Source organism: Caenorhabditis briggsae (assembly GCF_000004555.2).
Source record: "Caenorhabditis briggsae complete genome, chrI, whole genome shotgun sequence".
Lineage (NCBI taxonomy): Eukaryota > Metazoa > Nematoda > Chromadorea > Rhabditida > Rhabditidae > Caenorhabditis > Caenorhabditis briggsae.
This window is the reverse complement of record NC_013489.2, coordinates 10,692,285-10,716,035: the sequence shown is the minus strand read 5'-3', so window position 1 is coordinate 10,716,035 and position 23,751 is coordinate 10,692,285. Positions and strand designations below refer to the sequence as shown.

At 37.0% G+C, this 23,751-nt stretch overlaps 7 protein-coding genes across 7 annotated transcripts in view; 5 read left to right on the top strand and 2 right to left on the bottom strand.

Moving 5' to 3' along the window:
- Positions 1 to 4,005: 4,005 nt before the first annotated feature.
- On the top strand, positions 4,006 to 7,288 carry Cbr-erm-1 (the record flags this gene model as incomplete). The annotated part of the gene is made up of 9 exons (XM_045241206.1): positions 4,006 to 4,023; positions 4,089 to 4,373; positions 5,451 to 5,605; positions 5,655 to 5,814; positions 5,863 to 6,045; positions 6,260 to 6,439; positions 6,486 to 6,833; positions 6,879 to 7,148; positions 7,196 to 7,288. The coding sequence occupies 9 exons, from the start codon at positions 4,006 to 4,008 to the stop codon at positions 7,286 to 7,288; spliced, it is 1,692 nt and encodes a 563-aa protein (XP_045094988.1).
- Positions 7,289 to 7,872: 584 nt separating this feature from the next.
- On the top strand, positions 7,873 to 9,214 carry Cbr-dnj-4 (the record flags this gene model as incomplete). Its single annotated transcript, XM_002640274.2, has 5 exons — positions 7,873 to 7,919; positions 7,971 to 8,079; positions 8,451 to 8,647; positions 8,696 to 9,058; positions 9,106 to 9,214. The coding sequence occupies 5 exons, from the start codon at positions 7,873 to 7,875 to the stop codon at positions 9,212 to 9,214; spliced, it is 825 nt and encodes a 274-aa protein (XP_002640320.2).
- Positions 9,215 to 9,950: 736 nt separating this feature from the next.
- Cbr-dhs-1 lies at positions 9,951 to 12,660 on the top strand (the record flags this gene model as incomplete). Its single annotated transcript, XM_002640273.1, has 5 exons — positions 9,951 to 10,265; positions 10,314 to 10,463; positions 11,622 to 11,740; positions 12,225 to 12,474; positions 12,523 to 12,660. The coding sequence occupies 5 exons, from the start codon at positions 9,951 to 9,953 to the stop codon at positions 12,658 to 12,660; spliced, it is 972 nt and encodes a 323-aa protein (XP_002640319.1).
- A 343-nt stretch (positions 12,661 to 13,003) lies between these two features.
- Positions 13,004 to 19,943, top strand: Cbr-cln-3.2 (the record flags this gene model as incomplete). The annotated part of the gene is made up of 8 exons (XM_002640272.2): positions 13,004 to 13,059; positions 16,478 to 16,577; positions 16,631 to 16,752; positions 16,804 to 16,889; positions 16,933 to 17,005; positions 17,799 to 18,255; positions 18,306 to 18,470; positions 19,665 to 19,943. 8 exons carry the CDS (start codon positions 13,004 to 13,006, stop codon positions 19,941 to 19,943), a joined length of 1,338 nt encoding a protein of 445 aa, XP_002640318.2.
- A 146-nt stretch (positions 19,944 to 20,089) lies between these two features.
- CBG25383 lies at positions 20,090 to 20,607 on the bottom strand (the record flags this gene model as incomplete). The annotated part of the gene is made up of 3 exons (XM_045241205.1): positions 20,090 to 20,262; positions 20,307 to 20,442; positions 20,485 to 20,607. The coding sequence occupies 3 exons, from the start codon at positions 20,605 to 20,607 to the stop codon at positions 20,090 to 20,092; spliced, it is 432 nt and encodes a 143-aa protein (XP_045099338.1).
- A 611-nt stretch (positions 20,608 to 21,218) lies between these two features.
- CBG12862 lies at positions 21,219 to 22,354 on the top strand (the record flags this gene model as incomplete). The annotated part of the gene is made up of 5 exons (XM_002640271.1): positions 21,219 to 21,254; positions 21,301 to 21,463; positions 21,510 to 21,629; positions 21,676 to 21,857; positions 21,908 to 22,354. 5 exons carry the CDS (start codon positions 21,219 to 21,221, stop codon positions 22,352 to 22,354), a joined length of 948 nt encoding a protein of 315 aa, XP_002640317.1.
- Positions 22,355 to 22,954: 600 nt separating this feature from the next.
- Positions 22,955 to 23,751, bottom strand: part of CBG25382 — a gene marked incomplete at both ends in the record, with an annotated part of 1,143 nt that continues 346 nt past the window's right edge. The window contains one exon of the mRNA XM_045241204.1: positions 22,955 to 22,995. Within this exon, the coding sequence (XP_045099337.1) occupies positions 22,955 to 22,995 (41 nt within the window). The remainder of the gene's footprint in view (positions 22,996 to 23,751) is intronic.

Sequence of the window (23,751 nt, the reverse complement as noted above, 5' to 3'; positions counted from 1 at the left end):
CTAGAGGATCCCCCTTCTTCTTCTTCTTCTTCTTCTTCTTCTTCTTCTTCTTCTTCTTCTTCTTCTTCTTCTTCTTCTTCTTCTTCTTCTTCTTCTTCTTCTTCTTCTTCTTCTTCTTCTTCTTCTTCTTCTTATTCATCTTTTCTACCGGAGACGCCCCGCTCCCTCGGTGTGAGACAACACACTAAATAAAAAAACACCGATTTCTGTGTTCTTCTCTAATCCTCTCCATATCATACAGTGTTTTCAATTTCTCGTGGGGTCATTGAGAAACGGGGAGATAGAGGACACCTGATTTTCGTAGGTTCAAATCATACGAGATCAGTGAGATTCTTATTACTTTTGACATTTGCTCAGAGAATTCAAAAATTGCAATTCTCAAGTTTTAGAATTTTTTTTCTCTTCCAAAGCATTTTGTAATCTTCGCTCAATTTAAATAAATTGATCTGTACTTTCTAGTGTGTACCAATATTTGCATATTCTTAAATTTGTGGTATGTGGGGAATTTTTTATTGCTTGATTTTGTACAAAAATGTATGTAGATTCACATAAAATTAATAAAAAATGCAAAGAAAAAATGCAAAAAATCCACATCGAAAAAGCGAAGTCTGATATGATGGCCTAGCATGTGAGTATGAGTATTATTGTCCCTCAAATTAACTCAAATTTTTTATTTAAAAAAAAATTTTTTTTTTCAGGTTTTTTCAGGTTTTTAGAAATCTTGAAACCCCTGAAAAACCCGAGAAACGATGAAAATGAATAACAATTCGAATTCGCGAGCTTCTTCGCAGCAAAGGGACCAGAAAACTCACACTCGACCGTTAAGTCACAAGATCCCACTTCGCTTTTTCGATGCGGTTTTTTTGTATTTCAGGATTTTTTTTTTGAATTTTTTCACTATTTTTATGTTAATCTACATAAATTTTTGTAAAAAATTAGGCTATGAAAAATTCATTGCACACCGCCTTTAATTTTTAAGTTTCTGGAAATTTGTTCTGTTTCAAAGCATTGTTTAACTTTTGTTCAATTTAAATTCGTTGATTCATCTTGTCCAGTGTATTCCACTATTTTCTAACACATTCCTACCCAATTGTCACCTCTCACTCATGCTCTCATAACATTTTTTAATATTTCCAAGCCTTAAAAAAAAGAACCAAAACTCCCCTTTCCACCTCCACAATGTATACTCAAACATGTGCATAATATATGAATCATATCATGTTTTCTTCAATCTATCCACCTTCCTTTCCTTCCCTATAAAACCTTAGATTCGAAAGCTTCTGTGTTTTCAGCGCTTCTTTTCACTAGGTTTTGAACTTCTTCGCGTATTAAGCGACTAATTAGTCTTACAGTATAGTGGAAATTCTGCAAACACTGTCACATTAAAATTCACACTAAATGGAAACTCAATTTTTTGAATTTTTTGTATTCCTTCAGAGTTAAAAATTCCGATTTTCTCTAAAATTTCAGACTATTAAGTTTCAATGTGTTCCTCCCACCCACTCAAACAAGTCACCTAGTCAAACAACAAACATTTCCAAACATTTATTACAACGTTCGATTTTCTATCGATATTCTTCTCCATGTTCTTCTTATTTCCACTACGCCTTTTTCTAATACAAAACCTGAATAGTACTATTTGGGTTCACAAACTTTTTTTTGTATTTAGAAGTTTTATATGTTTTTCGTTTAGGTTTTTCTTTGATCATTCTAGTAAATTTTTTGTTATTATTTTCCTTCCACCTAGTTATCACTACTACTACTCTTTTCATAATACTTTGTTGAGTGTCGTTGGGCTAGTGGAAGTGTATGTGTGTCTGTGCCTAGTACACAATTCAAACTTATTTGCATAGTACTGTATTCATATTTTATATATTCATATGCAGAAAATATGACACCTCCTGAGGCTCAACACTATCTCATCGCGTTTTTAACACTATTCACGCAGCAGTTTGAATAGTTTTATAGTTGACTGGAAATTGGGTATTGTAACTTTTTGGTCGCTTAGCACCTTTATTTTTGACAGTTTCACCATTTTTTTTTGAAAAATGTTTATTTAAAACGTGTATCCGAAATCCAGGTCGAAATTAACAAATTCCAGGCCGGCGTCGAAAATCACGCCAAAGGCCCTGTTGACGCATTTCCGGATACCTGGCCAAACGAAGAACGCGCCAAAAACACAGGTCCGAACTTGTTTGAAATTGGAAGATGACTCATGCTTTTTAACTTTAAAAATGTACTTTTTTGAATTGAATTTTAAGTGTTTGCTCTAGAAAAAAAACCATATTCTGCTTCTTTGAAACAGAAATCGTGTTGATACACATCAATTGTCCATTTAAAATTTATAAAAGCGAACCCATTTGTCTTCTTCTTCTGTTGCCTCCGAATATCTTTTCTTTCATGAATTTCTGAATTTCGAAATCGCTTTTTTCCGCTCATTTCACACAATTTACAGACAAAAAGTGAAGACGATTTTCGGCGATTAAGTTTTTTTAACTCCCGCCCCACCCCCAACATCTTCACGCCTCCGGACAACACCAAAAAGGAATCATGTCGAAAAAAGCGGTAAGTAGATCATGTTAGAAACAATTTTAACGAATTTCGAAAAAAAAAATTACATCGCCGATTGCCAGACATTTCGCCACCGTGATAGTACAGGCGAATGAATAGGTTTCAGACTACAAAAACAATTTTAGGGGTTTCATTCAAATGTGCTTCTTCTGACAGAACTCATTCTGAAATTCCGAAAATTCGGAATTTTGAATTTCAGAATGTGTTCTATCGGAAAATGCATATTCAAAAATCCCTATGTCTACGTAAAACCTGTATAAGAAGTGCCCTTCCAATAGAAGGGACCCTCTAATAGAAGGGCCCTCTGTAATAAAAGAGCCCCACTTCAAACTGTGTTGTTTGAAACGAAACTTTTCCGTAGGGAAATATTCCAGATATTTGATGAAACCTTCCTTTTTGTGCAAAAAAATCTAGCTCAATTTTGGTAAAATTGAGAGATTTTCATGAATTTATAGTGAAAATTCGCCGAATTTTTCGATGAAAATTATCGGGAAACATAGAAGGACCCCTCTAATTGAAGGGCCCCCGTAATAGATAGAGGTCTTAGGGTAACAACTAGATTGATGCTCAAATTCTTAGACCATCTTTCTAGTGGGTCTCATAAATATTACTGTAGCTTTTCTCACAAATCGAATCGGCTCTGCGTCACTTTGAAACCGCGACACTTCGAAACCAGTAATTTCGAAACCTGTCAGTTCGAAAACCTAGTGAAACATGCGAATGGATAAATTTCAGACAACAAAAACAATTTTAGGGTTTTCAAATACGCTTTTTCTGATAGAACACATACTGAAAATCGGAAAAATTCAGAATTTGACGTTCTCAGAAGAAGACAAATCCTTGAATTTTTCGATTTTCATAATGTGTTCTATCAGAAAAAGCATATTCGAAAACCCTAAGATTGTTTTTGTAGTCTGAAATTCCACCATTTTTTTGTTTTACCACGGTTTCGAATTGTGGGGGTGTTGAAGTGACGCATACCTATCAAACCTGGGTCCCAAAATCACAGATTCTACTAGAGTACAGAGGTCATGAACAGTCTTTTTTTGCACTGTAAACATAAATAAAATTGATGATAATTTAGTCTTTATCATCTTCTCGCTCCTCTCTCTCACACTGAAAAAAAAACGTAGAACTGAACCGTGTGTGCAAACCAACTGGAGGGGCGGAGTTAGGTAGAAGGAAAACGGGCGGCCTCTATAGTTTTGTCCGTTTTTCTCGCCTATTCTTCTTTCCGTTTGTGTGTGTATGTACAGTGTGTGACAACTCATACAACTTTCCCTCTTCTCTCCTCTCTGTGCTCACCTCTTCTTATCACTTGTTTTAAGATTTGAAGTTCTTTCTCTTTCGTTTTCAGTTTTTTAGTCCATCTATAAAGTTAGAAGTATTTTAAGCTTGGTTTCCTGTTCAAACTTGGCACATACACACGAAACGATGGTTGCGGCAGGCGATGTAATTTTTTTTTTCAGAAATTCCTAAAATTTTAACTGAATTTCTTTCAAAACGATACTTTCCAGATCAATGTGCGTGTCACTTCGATGGACTCGGAGCTCGAGTTCGCCATCCAGTCGAGCACCACCGGAAAGCAACTTTTTGATCAGGTTGTCAAGACGATCGGGCTCCGTGAGATCTGGTACTTTGGGCTCCAGTACACTGACAACAAGGGATTTCCAACATGGCTTAAACTGAACAAGAAGGTCATGTCGCAGGATGTGAAGAAGGATCCTACCCTTGTTTTCAAATTCCGCGCCAAATTCTATCCAGAAGACGTAGCCGAGGAGATTATTCAGGACGTTACTATGGTTTGTTATGTTTTGAAAATAGTTGAAATTCCAAAAACTTGAGTCATTTGATATTTTCCTTTGAAGTTGAAATTCCTTAACAACGTTCGAATATGTCAAAAAATTTTATGGGAAAGTGGTCAATTTTCGGTTTTTAGTTGTGTTTTAAAACTCTAGATGTCTGGCACCCTCTCAATGTTCAATCATATTTCTCATGAATGTGATTTGTCACTGATAAGTGTGCCATGTACGCTACGCCGGCGTTGGCAGTTCGGTATAGGCTTACATGGAAACTGAAATAGAAAAGAGAATCGGGAAAAATCTAGATCGTGAAAAAAAGGTCCATTTTGGAGTATTCCCCCTTACCTTATCACTGATATCAGTCTTGAAGAAAACAAATGTTCACATCTAGTTTTCTCCCGAATTGCGACCAGGTGTAAACATGAGTGGTTTCCGATTACCTCCCTTCCTTCTTTTAGGAAGAAAAAAAACGGATGGTTTAATGGTTTGCAAACAAGGGGAAAACTACTTTAGAACTGAGGAAGATGAGCACATTTGTGTGACTGAGCAAGAAAAATAGGTGGTGATCTGGGAGGTCTTTTCTGGTATCAGAAGATCGATTTCAAGTGGAATTTTTCAATTTTTATAGACAATAGGCATTCCTTGTAACCTGTATTAGAAAGGCACTCGAATCTTCAACTTTGAGCCAATTTTTCTCGGCTCCTGTCAAATATATAAAAAAGTTGTCAACTGATAAGTTGTTTAACATATTATCAGAAGGGTTTTGTCAGTTGACACATTTTTTATATCTTGCATAGAAATTGAGATAATTGAGCTCTAAATTAGGGGCCCTTCTATTACATTTTTTGCCGTATTTCTAGAAATTAAATATTCCTCCTTATGGCCTCTCTCATGATGACTCAACCGGCGGAACTATAAAACGAAAAACGCAAAAAACTATCTCTCACCGCCATTCTAAACTCACAAAACCGGTGGTAGACGGGACAGAATATGACTAACGGAGAAGTGTTATGACTCAGAATGAAAACAATAGAATCTGAGGAAATAGAAAACGATTTATGCATTTCTATTTTTCAGCGGCTGTTCTACCTGCAAGTGAAAGATGGAATCCTCTCCGACGAGATCTACTGTCCACCAGAAACCTCCGTTCTCCTTGCCTCGTATGCGATGCAGGCCAAATATGGAGACTACGTTCCGGAGACACACGTTGCTGGATGTTTGACAGCTGATCGGTAAGGGTTTTGACTAAATTCAAGCTTCTAGGCAATGAGAATATTTCAGCCTGCTTCCACAACGCGTTCTGGGACAGTTCAAGCTGAACAGCGAAGAATGGGAACGCCGTATAATGACATGGTGGGCAGACCATCGGGCCACGACTCGTGAACAAGCCATGCTGGAGTATTTGAAGATCGCTCAGGATCTGGAGATGTATGGAGTTAACGTAAGTATCAGATTTATCTAATTCCTATTATAAGATCCCGTTTTCCAGTACTTTGAAATCCGCAACAAGAAGGGAACCGATCTATATCTCGGAGTCGACGCTCTCGGACTCAACATCTACGATAAGGCGGATCGTCTCTCCCCGAAAGTCGGATTCCCATGGTCTGAGATTCGAAACATTTCGTTCAACGACAAGAAGTTTGTCATCAAGCCAATTGATAAGAAGGCTCATGTAAGTGATTAGAACATGATGGGAAATCGTGGCATGCCTTTTTTCGGCGGAAATTTGTGGCACCAACTGTGTCTGATAAGGAGGAAATAGATGGAACAAGAAAAAACCGAAATTTTGACTTTGTGCTCTACTAGAGTACCTTGAAACCTGTAATAGAAGGGCCCTTCTGATACAGTTGTTACGGTAACGACGAAAGTGAATAATCAAATTTCAGGACTTCGTCTTTTACGCTCCACGTCTCCGCATCAACAAGCGTATTCTGGCGTTGTGCATGGGCAACCACGAGCTATACATGCGTAGAAGAAAGCCAGACACCATCGAAGTGCAACAGATGAAGCAGCAAGCCAGAGAAGAGCGTGCTCTTAAGATTGCCGAGCAAGAGAAGCTTACGAGAGTGAGTTTTCAAACAAATGACAAGCTAAAAACCATCAAAATTATAGGAAATGTCGGCTCGCGAAGAGGCTGAAACTCGCCAACGCGAGGCCGAGAAGCGTATGCAACAAATGCAAGAAGACATGGAAAGAGCTCGCCATGAGTTGGCTGAAGCCCACAACACGATTCACTCGTTGGAGGCTCAACTTAAACAACTTCAGTTGGCCAAGCAGGCTCTCGAACAGAAGGAGTACGAACTTCGTGAGCTCACTGCTCAATTGCAATCGGAGAAGGCGATGAGTGACGATGAGAGACGTCGTTTGAGAGACCAAGTTGATGCTCGTGAACGTGAGGTCTACACGATGAGAGAGGAAGTCGAGAGACAGACGACAGTTACGAGACAGCTTCAGACACAGGTACCTGAGATTTTTGAAAAGTAAGATTTCAAGATTTTGTTTCAGATCCACACTCAACAACACACTCAAAACCACTACTCTCACCACGTTTCCAATGGACACGCTCACGATGAGACTGCCACTGATGATGAGGATAATGGAGCAACTGAACTCACCAACGACGCCGACCAGAACGTGCCACAACATGAGTTGGAGCGTGTCACCGCTGCTGAGAAGAACATTCAAATCAAAAACAAATTGGATATGCTGACTCGTGAATTGGACAGTGTCAAGGATCAGAATGCCGTCACTGATTATGATGTTCTTCATATGGAGGTAACGATTTCTCTTGTCTTACTGGCCTACTATTTTCATTTTTTTAGAACAAGAAAGCCGGACGCGACAAGTACAAGACTCTCCGTCAAATACGCGGTGGAAACACGAAGCGACGAATTGACCAATACGAAAATATGTAATCCACTCTCGCTCTATTCAATGGCTCACTTTTTATAGGACATAAATTCTCTCCTCTTTTTTGGTTTATCAATTCACTTCAGTGCCTTTTTTGACTATTATTATCCGAAACAATTTTTTGTTCTTCCCAAGAATATCTCGGTTTTTTTCCCATTCATTCGTTTTTTCCTTTTAAAACTCTTGTATCTGTCATATCCAACGCCCCAACCCAGCTCTTTTCCGTTTTAATTTATGACCATTTCCATTTTTCTCCTCTCCAAAAATCACCTAAATTTTCTTCCAAAATTTCTACGCTTTTCACTTTTCGACTACCGAAAGAAATATGTCAATTATCGATCATTTTATTTTAATTATTCAATTAAATATGCTCCGCCCCCCACCCCTATCATCTGACTTATTACAGTTATGCACATTCGTTTATTCTCTCTTATCAAACGGCTCCTAATTATGTTTACTGATAAATATACAATTCGTGACATTGAGAGCCAATTCGAAGCGATTTGTACTACCAGCAATAAGGAATATATGAATAAAATTGACATCTAGATAGAATAGAAATTACAAAGTTAGAATTTTAAGACAACAGATGCTTCGAGAATGTAATCGCAGTGGTTTTTGGGTTGTCCAGGCGAGGTTTTTACACTTTCTAAAGCATTTTTGAGAGCTAGAAGCAGTGTTTTTCAGATTTTTCACAAAGAAAGTTCGCCAAAAGACACATTATGAAGTTCTCGGTGTCGAGAGTACTGCAACACTGGCAGAAATCAAAACTGCATTTTACTCACAATCTAAAAAAGTAAGAATTCTAATTGATTCCACAAATTTTCATTGATAAGAGCGCAAAATTGACTGATTTCAGCCTGTTTCAATTTTCAGAATTATTTTCCTGTTCTCCGAGAGGAGTTCACACCAGTCGCATTAGAGCGTATTTACAGCATCAAGCTCGTGTACTCCTTGCGGACAAGTTTTTTTTCAGTCACATTTTCATGTTTTTCAGTTTGTTTTTGGGCTGAAAAACAGCCGCATGGGTTGCATTTTTGCAACTTTGTGAAAACAAAATAAATTTGAAGTTTTTTGGAAAACTTCTGACGATTTCTTGTTTAACAAAAGCATGTATTCACAAATGCTGATAAAATTTTTCATCACATTACATCACACTATTTAAAGGTTCATCCTGACAACTCGGCCGACGAATCGACGACGGCACGCTTTTTGGAACTCAAAAATGCTTATGATGTGCTCAGAAGACCTGCTGATCGGAGTCTGTATGATTTTCAGTTGAAAGGAGGCGGTGGAAGGTATCCGAATGGAGGCTATCGATATCAATACCCAACAACAGCTCCGCCTCAATATGATTTTCGGCAGTAAGTTCCTATTTTTAGCTTTTTTATTTCTTATTCATGGTTTTTTAGAGGTGACTGGTCGACGTATTGGAGTCAAAACCCGGATAATTCGAGATCAACGCGAGAGGAAAGAGACAAATCGGCACGTGCATTTATGAAGTCTATTGTCAAATGGACAGCTTTTGGTCTTCTTCTAGTGGCTATTTATAATGGAGGATATGTGTATTTATTGGCCTATAATCAGAAACAACTGGACAAACTTATCGATGAAGATGAGATTGCAAAGTGCTTCCTAAGACAGAAAGAGTTCCGGAATGCCAATTTCGAGAGCTCAGAGGTCGCAGAAATCGGACGAATCCTGAAAGCAGATGTCGATGAGATTTGGAAAACGAAAGCGCAAAAGAATCCTGATGAGATTCGGGAGGAATATCGGTTTGGGGATTTTTTAGAAAATTTGTCATCCTATTGATTATTTTCAGATGGTTCCGAGCGCTCCAAGACGCTGATCACATCAGAAGTCTCAAGGAAAAACGAATGGAACAAAAGGAGAGGGAGAGGAATAAATGGAGATATCCCGAAGAAGAATAGAAGAGATTACTAGGACTAACTCTCGAACTTTTTCATGTGCAATGCATTACGGGTGTTCGTGGACCCAGTTTTTAGTCAGTAGAAGCTCTTTTTGTGCCATAATGAAGGTTTTGAATCCTTTTTTTGAAATCTGATTCGTGATTTTTTAAAGATGCGGCTGTTCACCCTTTGTTGTTTCGGATCTTTTCCATAAACTTTTCTATTTTATAAATAATATTTTACCCGAAAAATTCGAGTGTGGGTGGAGCTAGGTGCGGTAGCGAAATCATTAAACTAGCATATATTTTTCTAAATTATTTTCAGGTCTATTTTTTGATTTTTTCTATGCTTTTTATACATTTCTATTGAAAAATTTTGAATTTTAGTTTTTCGAAAAAATGGATTTTGAACTTTTTTTCACAAAAATTTCAAAAATCGCATAAAATTCTAATAGAAAACAATGAAAATTATCAAAAAATCGAGAAAAATAAGCCAGAAAACTATTTTTCATAACTATTTTCTATCCTATTTTTCCCGTTTTTCAGGAATTTTTTTCTTAAATTTCCATGCCATTTTTTTGCGAAAAAAAGTTCAAAATCTTTGAAATTCAAGAAAAATAATGTTTTTTGGAAAAAAATGAAGAAACATTTATCGAAAAATAGGTCAGAACATAACTACGGAGAGGATTTTGCTACCGTACCTAAGCTCCGCCCACACCGGAGTTCTAAAACTCCAAAACTATCAAGGTATTCTTCAGATGGAGGGGTTGAACGTTCTAGTGACAGGATCCACATGTGGAATCGGCCTCCACACTGCCAAAATTCTATTCAAAAAGGGAGCAACAGTGATTCTGACGTGCAGAGATGAGGTTCGTGGCCGTCGAGCCGTCGAAAGTCTCCTCGTTGGAGTTAAAGAAGAAGACGTGGCGAAAGAATCTGAACGAATTCATCTGTTCACACTCGACGTAACGAATTACAATTCGATTTGCGAATTCACAGATGAGGTCAGCAAAATGTTCAAATACATTCATGTCATTATTAATAACGCTGGAATCATGGGTGTACCTTTTGAGGTATGAATATTTTTTTGAAAATAGATCTTGAAATTTCTGAAATTCCAGCTCTCGGTCGATGGAATAGAAATGCATTTCGCTACCAATGTATTTGGTCACTACGTCGTCGTGGAACGTCTTCTGCCGCTCCTTCTAAAAACGAATCGTCCAGATTTCAAGTCTCGAGTCATTGTGGTGTCCAGTGGTTTGTATCGGAATGTGAGTTTTTTCTCAATATTGCTTTATTTCGTGCAGAAAATCATCTAGATTCGCATATTTTTTAGCATCAAAATGGGTAAAAAGGTACGTAAAAACCCCCGAAAAATCCCTTCAAAAAGCGGAAAATTCTCTGTTCTCTTCTATTTCTGGAACCTTCTGGAAGGTTCTCGAAAACTGAAAACTCTGAAAAATTAGCGATTTTTCGAAAGCAAAATTGATTTTTTCATCGATTTTTTTTGCAGAGTTTTTAGACCTTTTTAGGTTTTTCAGCTATTTTCAGAGATTCTTTTTCGATTTTTTTTGTCCGAAAATTGACGGGATGGTGTTCTTGACGGAAGGTTACTGTAGATTACGGTAGAAAATTTTGTAGTTTGTAGTTTTTTTTTTTGCAAACACAATCACGACAAAATGCAGACAAAAAACTACAAAAGGAAGCTAGTTTTCTACAGTAATCTACAGTAAACGAACACTTTTCTATCAAATTTCAAACAGAAAAACCGGTAAAAGCGGAAAATAATATTCAAAAATAGTCGAAAAACCTTAAAAGGTCTAAAAAATTTTGCAATAAATCGAAGAAAAAAACAATTTTTATCTGGAAAATTCGCGAAAAAACCCGCGAATTTTTCTCGAAAACTTCCAATTTTTAGTGTCTACATATTTTGTGCAGGAAATTAAGCAGATTCACATTTACTGTAAAACCTGTATTAGAAGGGCCGGTCCTTTTATTGTTTCAATGTACCTCCGGACTCCGGAGGTACATTGGAACTTCCCATACTGCGTCATCTCTGCTGCCATTACGGTTTACCTGAAAATTGAAATTTTCTATAAATACTGTTATAGGGGGGACCCTTACATGCTGACGACCTACTGATATTTAGGAATTCTCGCTTTTTTTCAAATAAGGGGGAACCCTTATGTGAATTCAGTTTTTCGAAACAATTTTTTTTGGCAAGGGGGACCCTTATGTGGTATGGACCTACTGTTATTTTGGAATTTTACCTACTGATGTTTTGGTGACAAAACTTTCCGTGCCGGGGCCTGCCTCCGGAGGGCCCTTCTATTACATAGGCTTTTCAATTAGAGGGATCCTTCTAATACAGGTTATACGGTATTCTTCGACCTATGATTTGCTTCGTGACTACGCGTTTTTTGTTCCAGGCGGAAACCATCCCCCAAGTGTCGAAACTTCTCGGTCAGAAGACGTACGAATACTCCTCAAAACAGGCATACGCATTCAGTAAACTCGCCAATTGCCTCTACACAGTTGCACTTGCGAAGTGAGTCCCCATCTACAGTGCCTAAATATATGAAAAAAAAAAACGTGTTTTTCAGTTGGTTTTGACCATTTTTCAGGAGTCTGAAGTTTGGCTGTCAAATTTTGGAGGTTATAAAACAGACCTACATTGAAAACTTTGCATTCACAGAACTTTTTGACAATTACTAGTTTTACAGTTACTTTTCGACTTTTGAAGAACATCTCCTTTGTTCCTATTTTTGTACTGAGAAAATGGAAAAACAGGTATCTTTCGGAAATCGGCAAATAGTAGAAAAAGTAGCAGTTTTCAAAAAGTTCTGTAAATGCAAAGTTTTCAATCTAGGTCTGTTTTATAATCTCCAAAATTTTCGAAGTGATCGAACACTTAGCAGCCGAGTTCCAGACTCTTGAAAAGGGTCAAAACCAACTGAAAAACATGCGGTTTTTCATACATTCATGGCCGGCACTGTGAGAAATAGAATTTGATTTTGATATTGTATTTTCAGAATGCTTGAGCCACACAACGTTGGCGTCTACTGTGTTCGTCCGGGATTCGTGAATGGAACAGAGCTGGGTCGAGAGACTCATTGGTTCCTACGTGCTCTTGCTGCTCCTCTCATCTGGTTCATCGCCAAAAGTCTTGATCAGGGATGTGAAACTATCGTGTATCTAGCGGAGACGCCAGCTGATCAATTGAAAAGTGGATCGATGTATTATGAGAAGAAAGAGGAAGCGTATAATGAAATGGTGGATGTGGTTAGTGGAATATTTAGATAAAATCCCAGAATTTTAACATATTTTCAGACTGCAATCCGTCAGGTATGGGCCATCCTTCGTCACTTGGAAGACACTATCTGGAAGCGGAACACTCAATTGACAGATAAACAGAAATTCCATGGAGAGAACGTCAGAAACATTCTCGAAGAATCATTGATCATTTGATAATGATTGAATTTTATTTTTTTTCGTGTGTTTGCTGTAAATACTAACCGAGAGTTTTGATAGTGATATATGACTCATTCCAATCCACTTTTCTATCTGTAGACCTGGCAAAATTTAAGTCGACCCGAATAATTCGAATTTCTTCTCTACGTGTATTTTTATATGCTTCTCCCTCTCCATGCTCCTTCAAACCAAATCACCCGTTGTGTGCTCTTTTTTCTATGTCAAAAATGAAATTCTTGTGAATTCAAAAAGAATTAGAATAAGATTGAATGATGCGAATTTTACGATTCGATACTTGTTAGAAAAGTTGTTGCGTTTTAAACTAAAAAATTCCAGAAGCATGGAGGTGGCAAGTGGAGGAGCACCGGGTCCTCGAAGGAATTCGATTGCTTTTTGGTAGGAGAAATTAGAAATTGTATTTTGGCCGAGGGTCCCACAACGACAACTACAGTAACCTAAAAATGATTTTCCGGATTTATCTTCTCGATTTTCAACGCTTTTCGCCGATTTTCCTCCCTCTTTCGACAGTAAAAACTGACTAAAAATGCACGAAAATCGAGAAAATAAATCCAGAAAAATTGATTTTTTCTTCGATTGTTTGGGAAATTGTTGGACCTTTTCAGGGTTTTCAGCTATTTTCAAAGGTTCTTTTCCGATTTTCCGGGTTTCCTTGTCTGATATTTGATGGAACGGTGTTTTATCACTGTAGATTACTATAGACCAGTCGGTTTGAGCCCCTGCCGGGGGCTCAACCTCCTGGCTGCCGTGTATTGTATCATAAACTTGAATTAATAATTTCTGAAACTTTTTGAGTGACTCCGAAGTATTTAAAATTTTAAATTTTAAATTTTCCTAAAAGAAAGCCACATCTATTTGATGCCCATATCTGATAGAATCTCACCCTGACTAAAAAAAACGATGTAACAAGTAAAAACGCGATAACTGAATTTAAACATCCGATTTTCAGGATTTTTGAGTTTCCGAGTTTCTTCATGACAGAATGCATGTTTCTTGATAGCAGAGTACAATTTTCTTTTCAAATCTTCGGGTTTTCTGAATTTCGGAAACTTTATACATCATTTTATCTAATCCTTTGGTTCTAGATTACACTGAAAGAGGTTGCAAGACCTGTATTCTTGTGGATAAAAGTAACTATTGAAAACGTTCTTGGAGTTTTCTTGACATTTTCTAGAATGTTCTGGAACGTTCTAGAATATTTTGAAGTTTTTTGGAATGTTTTGGAACTTTTTGGAAATTACTGGAAAATTCTGGAAATTTCTGGAATTTGCCGGATTGTTCTAGAATGTTCTGGAGCTTATTAGAATCGTTGGAAATTTCAGGTGTTTTCTCGACTCTTACTTTATGTTCTGAAATCTTCCCTGAACATTCCGGAACTTTCTGGAATTGTCGGAATTTCCTAGAATGTTCTGGAACGTTCTAGAACGTTTTGAAATTTTTCTCTAGTGTTTTGAAACTTGAAGAAGGCCATACGGACAGAAGGGTACAGCATCGCTACCGGCTGAGCTACGGGGTCGCGAAGGCGACTGCCGACCGATGGCTTACATGAGCGCGGCGCGATTTCGTCTCCTAAACTTTTTGCTGTCTGGCCCCCTTTAAGTAAATTTTTGGAAACTTCTGGAATTTTCCGGATTGTTCTAGAATGTTCTGGAACTTTGCATAATGAATTGGTATCTTCTGAAGTTTTCTAGACATTTTCTTAATGTTCTGGAATTTACGTGAAACTTTCCGGTTTTTTCTGGAATTGTAGGAACTTCCTAGAATGTTCTGAAATGTTCTGGAAGGTTTTTGAGCTTTCTGGGACTTTCTAGAATTTTTTTTAATTCTTTGAATTTCATAATTTCTGGTTTTCCATATTACGCACTTTCTGATTTTTTCGAATGTGCAAAAATTTGGAAACTCAGGAAATCCAAAACCGGAGATTCAAAGTCTTAGATATTTTCCAAATCATTTTTAAATTATTAATCTTCAAATTTCGACTTTTTGGAATGCAGAAAAAGGATTCGGAAATTTTTCAATTTGAAAATTGAGCAATCAGGAAACTCAAACGTTATAAAATTTCGAAATTCAGTGGTTTCAAGAAACTAAAACTCAAAAAATGTTCTGTTTGGAAGATAATTATGTTGATTTTTGGAGAAAAAACGATCTTCCAAGAAAAATGCTCATGAATATGGTATCAGAAAGGGTCAGAAAAAGTTTGAAAATGAGGTCTGTAAAACAAAGAACACTATAACACACGTTTGCAGTAGGTCACATGCCCGAAACTGAAGTGATTTACGAAAAAAACTAAAATTTCAAAAAATTTTATTTTGGAGATTTGAGCTTACTTTTTCGTAGGGCGCACATGAACATTCTCAAAAAACGTTTAGCAGAATATTACGAAGTTTTAGTGGGTTTTAGGATAATTTTGAAAATTTCGATTCTCAACCGTGTAGGTCCCCTATAAGCTAGAAGGCCCAGGACACCATAGGCATGAAGCGCTCGGTAGTCCATGACTACACACTACATACCACTGTAGGAGTCCCACGTCCCTTCGAGTTATTCAAGTTAATGTCCGAGACACACAGACACACAGAAAAGTTTCCTTAGTAAGAAGTAGATTACTGTAGAAAGCCTTGTAGTTTGTAGTTTTTACTCTTTTGCAAACGAAATCACGTCAAATGAAGACAAAAATTGCAAGAAAAAAACTACAAAACGAACCTAGTTTATTACAGTAACCTACAGTAGTTTACATTAATCAGACACCGTTCCATCGGATTTTAGACAAAAAACCGGAAAAATCGAAAAAGTATCGTTGAAAATAGCTGAAAATTCTAAAAAGTTTAAAATTCTTGCAAAAAAAATCGAAGAAAAATTGAGTTTTTCTCTCAAAAATCGCAAGAAAAAACACAAAATGTGGAGGTTACGGTAGCTTTCGTTGTGGGACCATCAGCCACGACCACCGGCTTTTCTCTTCCACAGTTCCGTTTTTTGAATACCAACCCAAAAATACACAATACATGCTTTGCAACAATAATCTCAATACATTTTTAGTGAAACTGTAAAAATTTCTTTAAACTGAAGTTCCAGATTTTTTTCTCATATTTCGACTTTATAGAGACATACATTTAACACAATGCCTATGAAAAAAGCAAATCAAGAAAATCATGATCAGTAAATTTCGGCAATTACTCTTTGACTACACCTACTCTTTGACTCCACATTCTCTTTGACTACGAAATCTCTTTGACTACATTTATCTCTTTGACTACACTTGTCTCTTTGACTACAAAGTCTCTTTGACTACACTTTTTTGTTTTATAGTACTCTTTGACTGAATTTATTGGAGTTTCCGATTTTGTCTCAAATTGTAGGCTTAGGCTAAAACACCAGTTTTCCGGTAACCGTTTCAGCCTAAGCCTTTGATTTGTACAGAAAATAATAAAATTTTGGAAATCTCAGCGAAAAAAAGTGAGAATTTTGCTGATTTTCGCGAATTTCAGTACTTTTTTCACTGTGATGTATTTTTGGAATTGTCAGTTTTTTGTTTAAAATTATAGGCTTAGGCTCAAATTCTTCTTATATTCTGTGAGAACGCCCACAAAAACTGCAGAAAATTTTAAAATTTTAAAAAGTGTAGTCAAAGAGACTTTGTAGTCAAAGAGACAAGTGTAGTCAAAGAGATAAATGTAGTCAAAGAGACTTTGTAGTCAAAGAGAATGTGGAGTCAAAGAGTAGGTGTAGTCAAAGAGTGGTGTAGTCAAAGAGTAATTGCCGTAAATTTCGCCAGGAAAACTTCTAAAATTAATGTTTTCAGGCTCCTCGGTCTTTGCAACAACTTTGCCTATGTTGTGATGCTCAGTGCGGCCAAGGATATTCTAGAAAAAGACGCAAAGCACATCGAAAAACCCTGCCGAGTAATTTTCTTCGTCGATTTTTCCCGAAATTTCTGAAATTTTTCTCTTTTCAGCCAGAAGTCACAACTCGAGAATGCCACATTCTGTCGACTGGATCTGTCCTTTTAGCCGACATTATACCGGCACTCATTATAAAAATGTCGGCACCCATGTTCATTCATAGGGTTCCGTTTGGGTAAATTTTTAAAATCTGAAAAACCATTAAAATGTAAATCAATAATTTCAGAATCCGCCATACAACTGTGGTGCTCCTTCAAGCTGCTAGTTTTCTGATTGTTGGAATTAGTGATTCTACAGGAATTGCATTATTTGGTATTTATTCAAAATTTAAAAAAAAACAAAAATGGAATTTCAGGTGTCATTTTGGCAAGTTTCGGAAGTGGACTCGGCGAGATTTCGTATTTGGCATTGAGCTCGAATTATCCATCGTGAGTTTTTTTTGGCCGAAGGTCCTACAACGGCAACTACCGTAATCTAAAAATGTTTTTATTTTTTCGGATTTTAATTTCTCGCTTTTCAGAATTTTTCACTGCTTCTCTTCGATTTTTTTGTTAATTTTCCACAAAAAGTCGAAAATGATAAATTTTTGATAACAAAAAATTGACTGAAAACACACAAAAATGGAGAAAATAAATTGAATTTTTCGTCGATTTTTTGCAAAATTTTTAGACCTTTTTAGGTTTTCCAGCTATTTCTGAAGATTCTTTATCGATTTTTCCGAATTGTTAATCTGAAATTTGACGGAACGGTGTTTTGATTACTGTAGATTACTGTAGACAATCTTGTAGTTCGTAGTTAGTTTTTTTGCAAACAAAATCTACGTCAAACAACAGACAAAAAATGTTTTTGAAAAACTACAAAAGCTACAGTAATCTACAGTAATCAAACACTGTTCCATCGAATTTCAGACAAAAAAACCGGGAAAATCTAAAAAGAATCTTTGAAAATAGCTGAAAACTCTTAGAAGGTCTAAAAATTTAGCACAAAATCGAAGAAAAAACCAATTTTGCCTTCGAAAAATGGCGAAAAAAACTCGATTTTTCGGTCAACTTTTTACTATCAAAATGTCTCTTTTCCGACTTTTTAAGCAAAAATAACAGAAAACTCGACGAAAATCAATGAGAATTGAGATTAAAAATCTTCAAAATAAAAATAGTTTAGGTTACGGTAGTTTTCGTAGTGGGACCATCGGCAAAAAAATTTTCAAGAAACCTTTTTTAGAAGCGTCGTCGCTGCATGGTCTTCTGGAACCGGTGGCGCTGGTCTCATTGGAGCATCTGTCTATGCTCTCCTCACGGATTCAAAACTTCTAGCGGTTTCTCCAAAACACACGATGCTCATAATGCTTACTCTTCCCGTACTCTTCTCTTTTGCTTATTGGTCAATCCTTCAAATTCCAAGAAGCATTCATAGAGCAAAACTCTTTCAACCATCCACGTGGATTATTGATGGAGGAAGGACAACGATGTCTTCAGAAGCCGGAAGAATATCAGGAGAAGAAGGAGAAACACTTCTGAGACACACAGATTCTGCGGAAGGAGAATTGATGTTGAGAGGAGAGGAAGTGAGCGGGAATTCGAATTCAATGTCCAGAATTCAAAAGGCTCTTCCGTTGCTGAGATTTATGATTCCCTTGATATCGGTATATTTGGCAGAGTATTACATCAATCAAGGACTGGTAAATAACAAGAATTCAAGCTTTAATTGATTAATTATTTCCCTTTTCAGCTTGAATTAATGGAATTCGATTGCTCGCATGGGTTCTCGATGAGCTCTGAAAGCCAGTATCGCTGGTTTCAAGTCACTTATCAACTCGGAGTTTTTGTATCCAGATCTTCTTCGAATTATCTGACAATTCCCACGAAACACCTAACAACTTTGGCTATTCTTCAGGTAAATACTTTGAAGGCGGTGTACGGTAAAATTTTTATTGCTTAATTTTGTGCAGAAAATCATGTTAATTCACATGAAAAAAGAAAAAAAATAATTTATTGAGAAAAACGCATCGAGAAACGAAGTTGGCCCACCTGAATTTTTTCTTGATTTTCAATGTTTTTTCTCAGATTTTTCAGAGTTTTTTCGAGATATTCTCATGGAAAAATGAATAAAAAAGGTCGAAAACCTTGAAACAAAATCTGAGAAAAACAAACAAAATTTTCGAGAAAAATTCGCATTTTTTTTCGCAATTTTCAAAATGAAACATTGATTTTCCTCTATGTTTTCTGCAAAATTTTAAGACCTTTTTAGGTTTTTCAGCATTTTCAAATATTCCTTTTCGATTTTTCCGTTTTTTTTTGTAATTTGATGGAACGGTGTTTGATTACTGTAGATTACGGTAGATTACAGTAGAAGCTAATTTCCTTGCAGTTTTTTTCCAAACACAATAACGTTATAACGTCAAAATGCAGATAAATTTTTTTCGCAAAAAACTACAAACTACAAGCTTCTCTACAGTAATCTACAGTAATCAAACATCATTCCGTTAAATTTCAGGCAAGAAAAACCGGAAAAATCGAAAAAAAAATCTTCAAAAATAGCTGAAAAACCTGAAAAGGTCTAATGCGGTTATTCACCAAAATGTAAAAAAAGAAATGGAGAAAATTCCGCGAAACCGCGGAGAATAAACCAATCTAGCTGAAATTTCGGAGAAAATTATAGAGAGCATACACACAACATTTGGGGTCGCAAAATTAATTTTGAAATTTTGGCTGGAATTTCAGACAAAATGGTCAAAGTGGATATTTTGACTCCAAATTTTGTGAATATCCTCTCTATAATTTTCTCCGATTCTCTCCGAAATTTCAGCAAGATTGGTTCATTCTCCGCGGTTTTGCGAAATTTTCTCCATTTCTCCGAATTTTTCTACATGTTGGTGAATAACCCCATAGACATCTTGCAAAAAATCGAAAAAAAAAATAAGTTCTTCTTTCGAAAAATCGAAGAAAAAAACCCCGATTTTTTCGAAATTTTCCAATTTTTAATGTCTATTTTGTGCAGGAAATTAAAATTCACATAAAAAAGAAGAAAAATTCAGAAAATTCCGCCGATTTTTCCGGTTTTCCGAGGTTTTTGTATCCAAAGTTTCAGACTTTCAACGCCGTCTTCTTCACATTTACCGCCATTTATTCGATTTTTCCCCATATTTTCCTCGCATTCCTTGTGATTTTCTTCGAAGGATTACTGGGCGGAGCCAGTTATGTGAATACATTCCGGGCGGTTCATCGAGAAATTCCCGTTGAGTCTCGAGAATTTTCCATGGGCGTCGTCTCGATTTCCGATACGATTGGTATCGTTTTCGCCGGTTTTCTTGCCATGCCAGTGCACAACAAAATATGCTCATTGCCATTGCGATATAATGTTATTTAAAAATATGTAAATAAAGAGTGAGTTTATTAATAAAATTCATGCTACAATTCACTTTGAAAGCGAAATACACTTGTCGAATAGTTTCGCCTTGACGCCTTCCGACAATTCCATATTGGTAACCAGCTCTTTGACCTCGTCAATTGACTTTATAGCATTGCAAAATTGTTCCAGAGATTGTTCATGCCGAATTTGTCGGCCATCTCTATTTTCTCTTTTAACGGCATCTCATCGTATAACATTAGATAAAATTCGATAAAAAGTCGGACTGATGGGATTTTGAAGTTTTCGGCAAGTTGAAGAATTGCGGGAAAGCGAAACACTGAAAGAAAAAAGTTTATAGATTTTCTGTTTTTTGAAACTCACCATTGGGAACCTGTGGTTCGGAATCAAGAATTCTGAGAATCTGCTTCATTTCAGAACAAATAACGTTCTCAATCGGGAATTCAGTTCTATCGCTGTTCAACAAATCGGCAAAATACGTTGAGTTTTTCGAGAGGATCTGGAAAAAATACATTTTGAGCGAATTTTTAAACAGTCATACATTCTTGTCAATCTCGATATTCCTTCCCTCCACAACCAGGAAAACCTTCTTCTCGTAAATCGGCTCAAGCTCAAAACTGTGTTTGAACCAGAACTGCCCGTCAGTACTGTAACACTGATCCATATTCGTTTCCAACTCTTTCCGAACTGTAATCGACGTGCCCGAAAATATCGATTCAATATCGAATTCATAGGGTCCGTCCAAATGTATCGTTCTTTGTTCTATAGATAAATCATCAAAGTTCCTTTCAAGCCAATCACTTTTTCTTCGGGCTCTTCCCATTCGAATTTCCACTCGAATGACATTTTCTGAGTAGATCCTTCTTCTTTTTGAATTGTGAGAGACCGGAAAAAATCAATTTATAATTAAAAAAAAGAGGAATGTCACCATTACACTCTGTTTTCTTCACCCTCATCGATCTTGTTTGGAAACGTCTTTGTCTTCAATGCGTCACTTTCATAGTCTATTTTATCTTCCATTTTGTCTGAAATTTGTCTGAAATTCTTGTGAATTTAGGCTATTTCAAGGAAAAATATAATAAGTGTACCTCATTTTACGACATAATGCAGATTCACTACGGTAGTTTGGAAATTGTGCATACCTGCAAGTGGGCGCGAAGTTACAATTTTTGAAGATGTTGCCGCGAAACAATGACTTTTCGATGATGTTTTCCGAATCGTCGCGACTTTTAGATTTCATCTTCAGTTCCGAGTTGAAAGCATCTCATCAACGAAATGTTGCGCCGTATCAAGCGATTCCTCGGACTAACAGTGAGTTTCTAATTTCTAGAAGTTTGAGCAAGCATTCCTCTTTCAGTCTCATTCGTATTTTCCGAACAATGAAGTGGCACCGACAGCCGATGGAAGTATGATTTCTAAAGCTAGTCGTAAATCGACAAAATCGGAGAGAAAGGCGGCGAAGAAAGACAAGAAGAAGAGCCCGCTCGCGGCTGATATCTCGGCTCCCGCTATTTATCACGGTAAGTTTCTTTAATCCTTTCTCTGGGTTATAACACCATTATTCAGTTCCTACACCACCTACGGAAATTGTGGTTGGCGGCGAGGACACTCTACCATGCTCCGAATCGCAATCTGATCGTCAAACTGTCATCACCGACTCGTTGCCATATCGAGAGCCAAGTGATAGTGAGTGACCTAAATTTTACAACAAATAAGACAACCTTTTTATCAGAAGTGTTCATGGAAACACCACCAATCATTGTCGAAAGCAGCAGCAGCACTCGCAGTCTCGTTGGATCCGATTCCATCAAGGAGCGTCTGGAATCAGTGACTCTTGATGGAGAGTTGGCGACGTTGACGCAGGGCGAGTCGCCGTCTGATTCCGTTTACTCTGCGGATTTCTCTCAAGACACTGTAAGAATCTAAACGTATTTTTTCTCAGTTTTTATAACAAATTCTTCCAGGACTCACAGAAGACGTGTGACAACAAGAGTCGCGAGTTGCCAGTGGACTGCGACGTTCCAGATGACAAACCATTGATGGCCGTTTCTCCACAATTGTCTCGAATCTCGACGACGTCGTCGGTGTACATCGGATTGCCGAAGATGCAAATTCAAGAGGATCATGAGGAATTGATGGAGAAGAATGAGGATATCACTGCTATGAAAAAGTTCAACGATGAGCTTGATGGTCTTCTGAAGAAGTCGTCGCCACCATTCCAAGTGTCGACCGCCCGTCTTCCACCAATGCTCAAGGACCTGCCACCACCGGCAAACGACGAATCGATGATCAGTGGTCATGAGGAGTTCAACGACTCCAAGAACAATTCGGTTGCACGTATTCTCAATGAATCGCATGAAGCAATGATGCGCAGTCCGGAGAACAAGCATCTGCGTAGCTGTGGATACTGATTTATCTACTATTATATATTGCATGGTTGTATATATGCCCCCACCCATACTGATTTTGTAAAATATGCGCTCCCTTTATCTTTACTATCACTCCCTAACAGCTCTCACTTTATCGCTATTTTCATCTGAATTTGAAATTGAATTTTTGGAATGAAATTAGTTTTCTGTCAGAATTGGATTCTCTGTCACTCTTTAATTTTCAGGAAGACCTCTGTATTCCTAGACGTCTAACATTTTTAGATTCCTTGAACATTTGGTACTGTGATCATTGTAGCCTATGCTACAACTGTTGTCCTTTTTAGAACGTCTTCATGCTGTATTCCAGATATCACTTCGGGGAAAATAAATATGTTGGTATGTGGAGGTGGCAGATGTTCTAAATGATGTGAATAAAGCAGATTAATTTAAGTAGAATGATGAGGTGAAGACATAAATGCAGTGGCTACAGTTTAGAATTACAATAATCTATGATATTGATCGGTACCTCAAGGGTCAGGATTTTCGAAACATTTCGTAAAAATAAAAAGAAGCCGAGAAAATTAGAAAAATTAAAAGTTCATAGAAACTTCTGGAATAAAGAGGAAATAGTCGAAGGGATGGTTAACGAAAATACTGAAAAATACAGATTGGAGTTGGGAGAACTGATGCACAGCACTGGAAAAAAGAAATGAGAGCTGCAATTATTCCTGTAGACAATGTTCATAATTCACATTCATCAAACAGATATTGTGTATTTTTGTCAGAGAAACTAACTTCGATTTTGTTTCGCAAAATTTTCATTTTGATTTGCAAACGCGTTTTGTAATTGACAAATATTCCGTCAAAACGCGTTTTAAAACGGTTGTGATCAAATGCCTGATTTTGTCGAACCAGCTAAAAATTAAGTCAATTTCAAGCGGAATATATTGACGAACTTGTACAAAACTTAGTTAATGAAGTTTTTTTCTTGTACTAATTTTGGGTATTCCATCAAGAAGCTTCCTTTTATCAACACTTTTTAACTGCCTTGAGTTGCAGAGCTTTGTACATAATGGCGTTATTCAGTGAAGAAGCAAATCAGCAAAGTTGCTGGTTTCTCTTCTCTCCGCATAAGAAAAAACCAGCAATTTCGCTGATTTGCTTTTTCACTGAATAACCCCCATAAGAATATATGTAGAATAGAAACACTCTTACGCACGTATTCTGTTCTTCGATGAGTTCTCAAAAATGTGTTTCATTTCAATTTGGTCGCAGAAAAAACCTGCAAATTCAGCGCCTTTCGATTTTAAATCGAATCGCGCTTTCCAATTCTACCCAACTTCTTTACTTCTGGCTGTAAGCAAATTCTTCTGAAATTTCTTCCCTGGAGCACATTCCCACTCTTAGTCAGACATCCAGACGACGAGAGACAGTGGGCG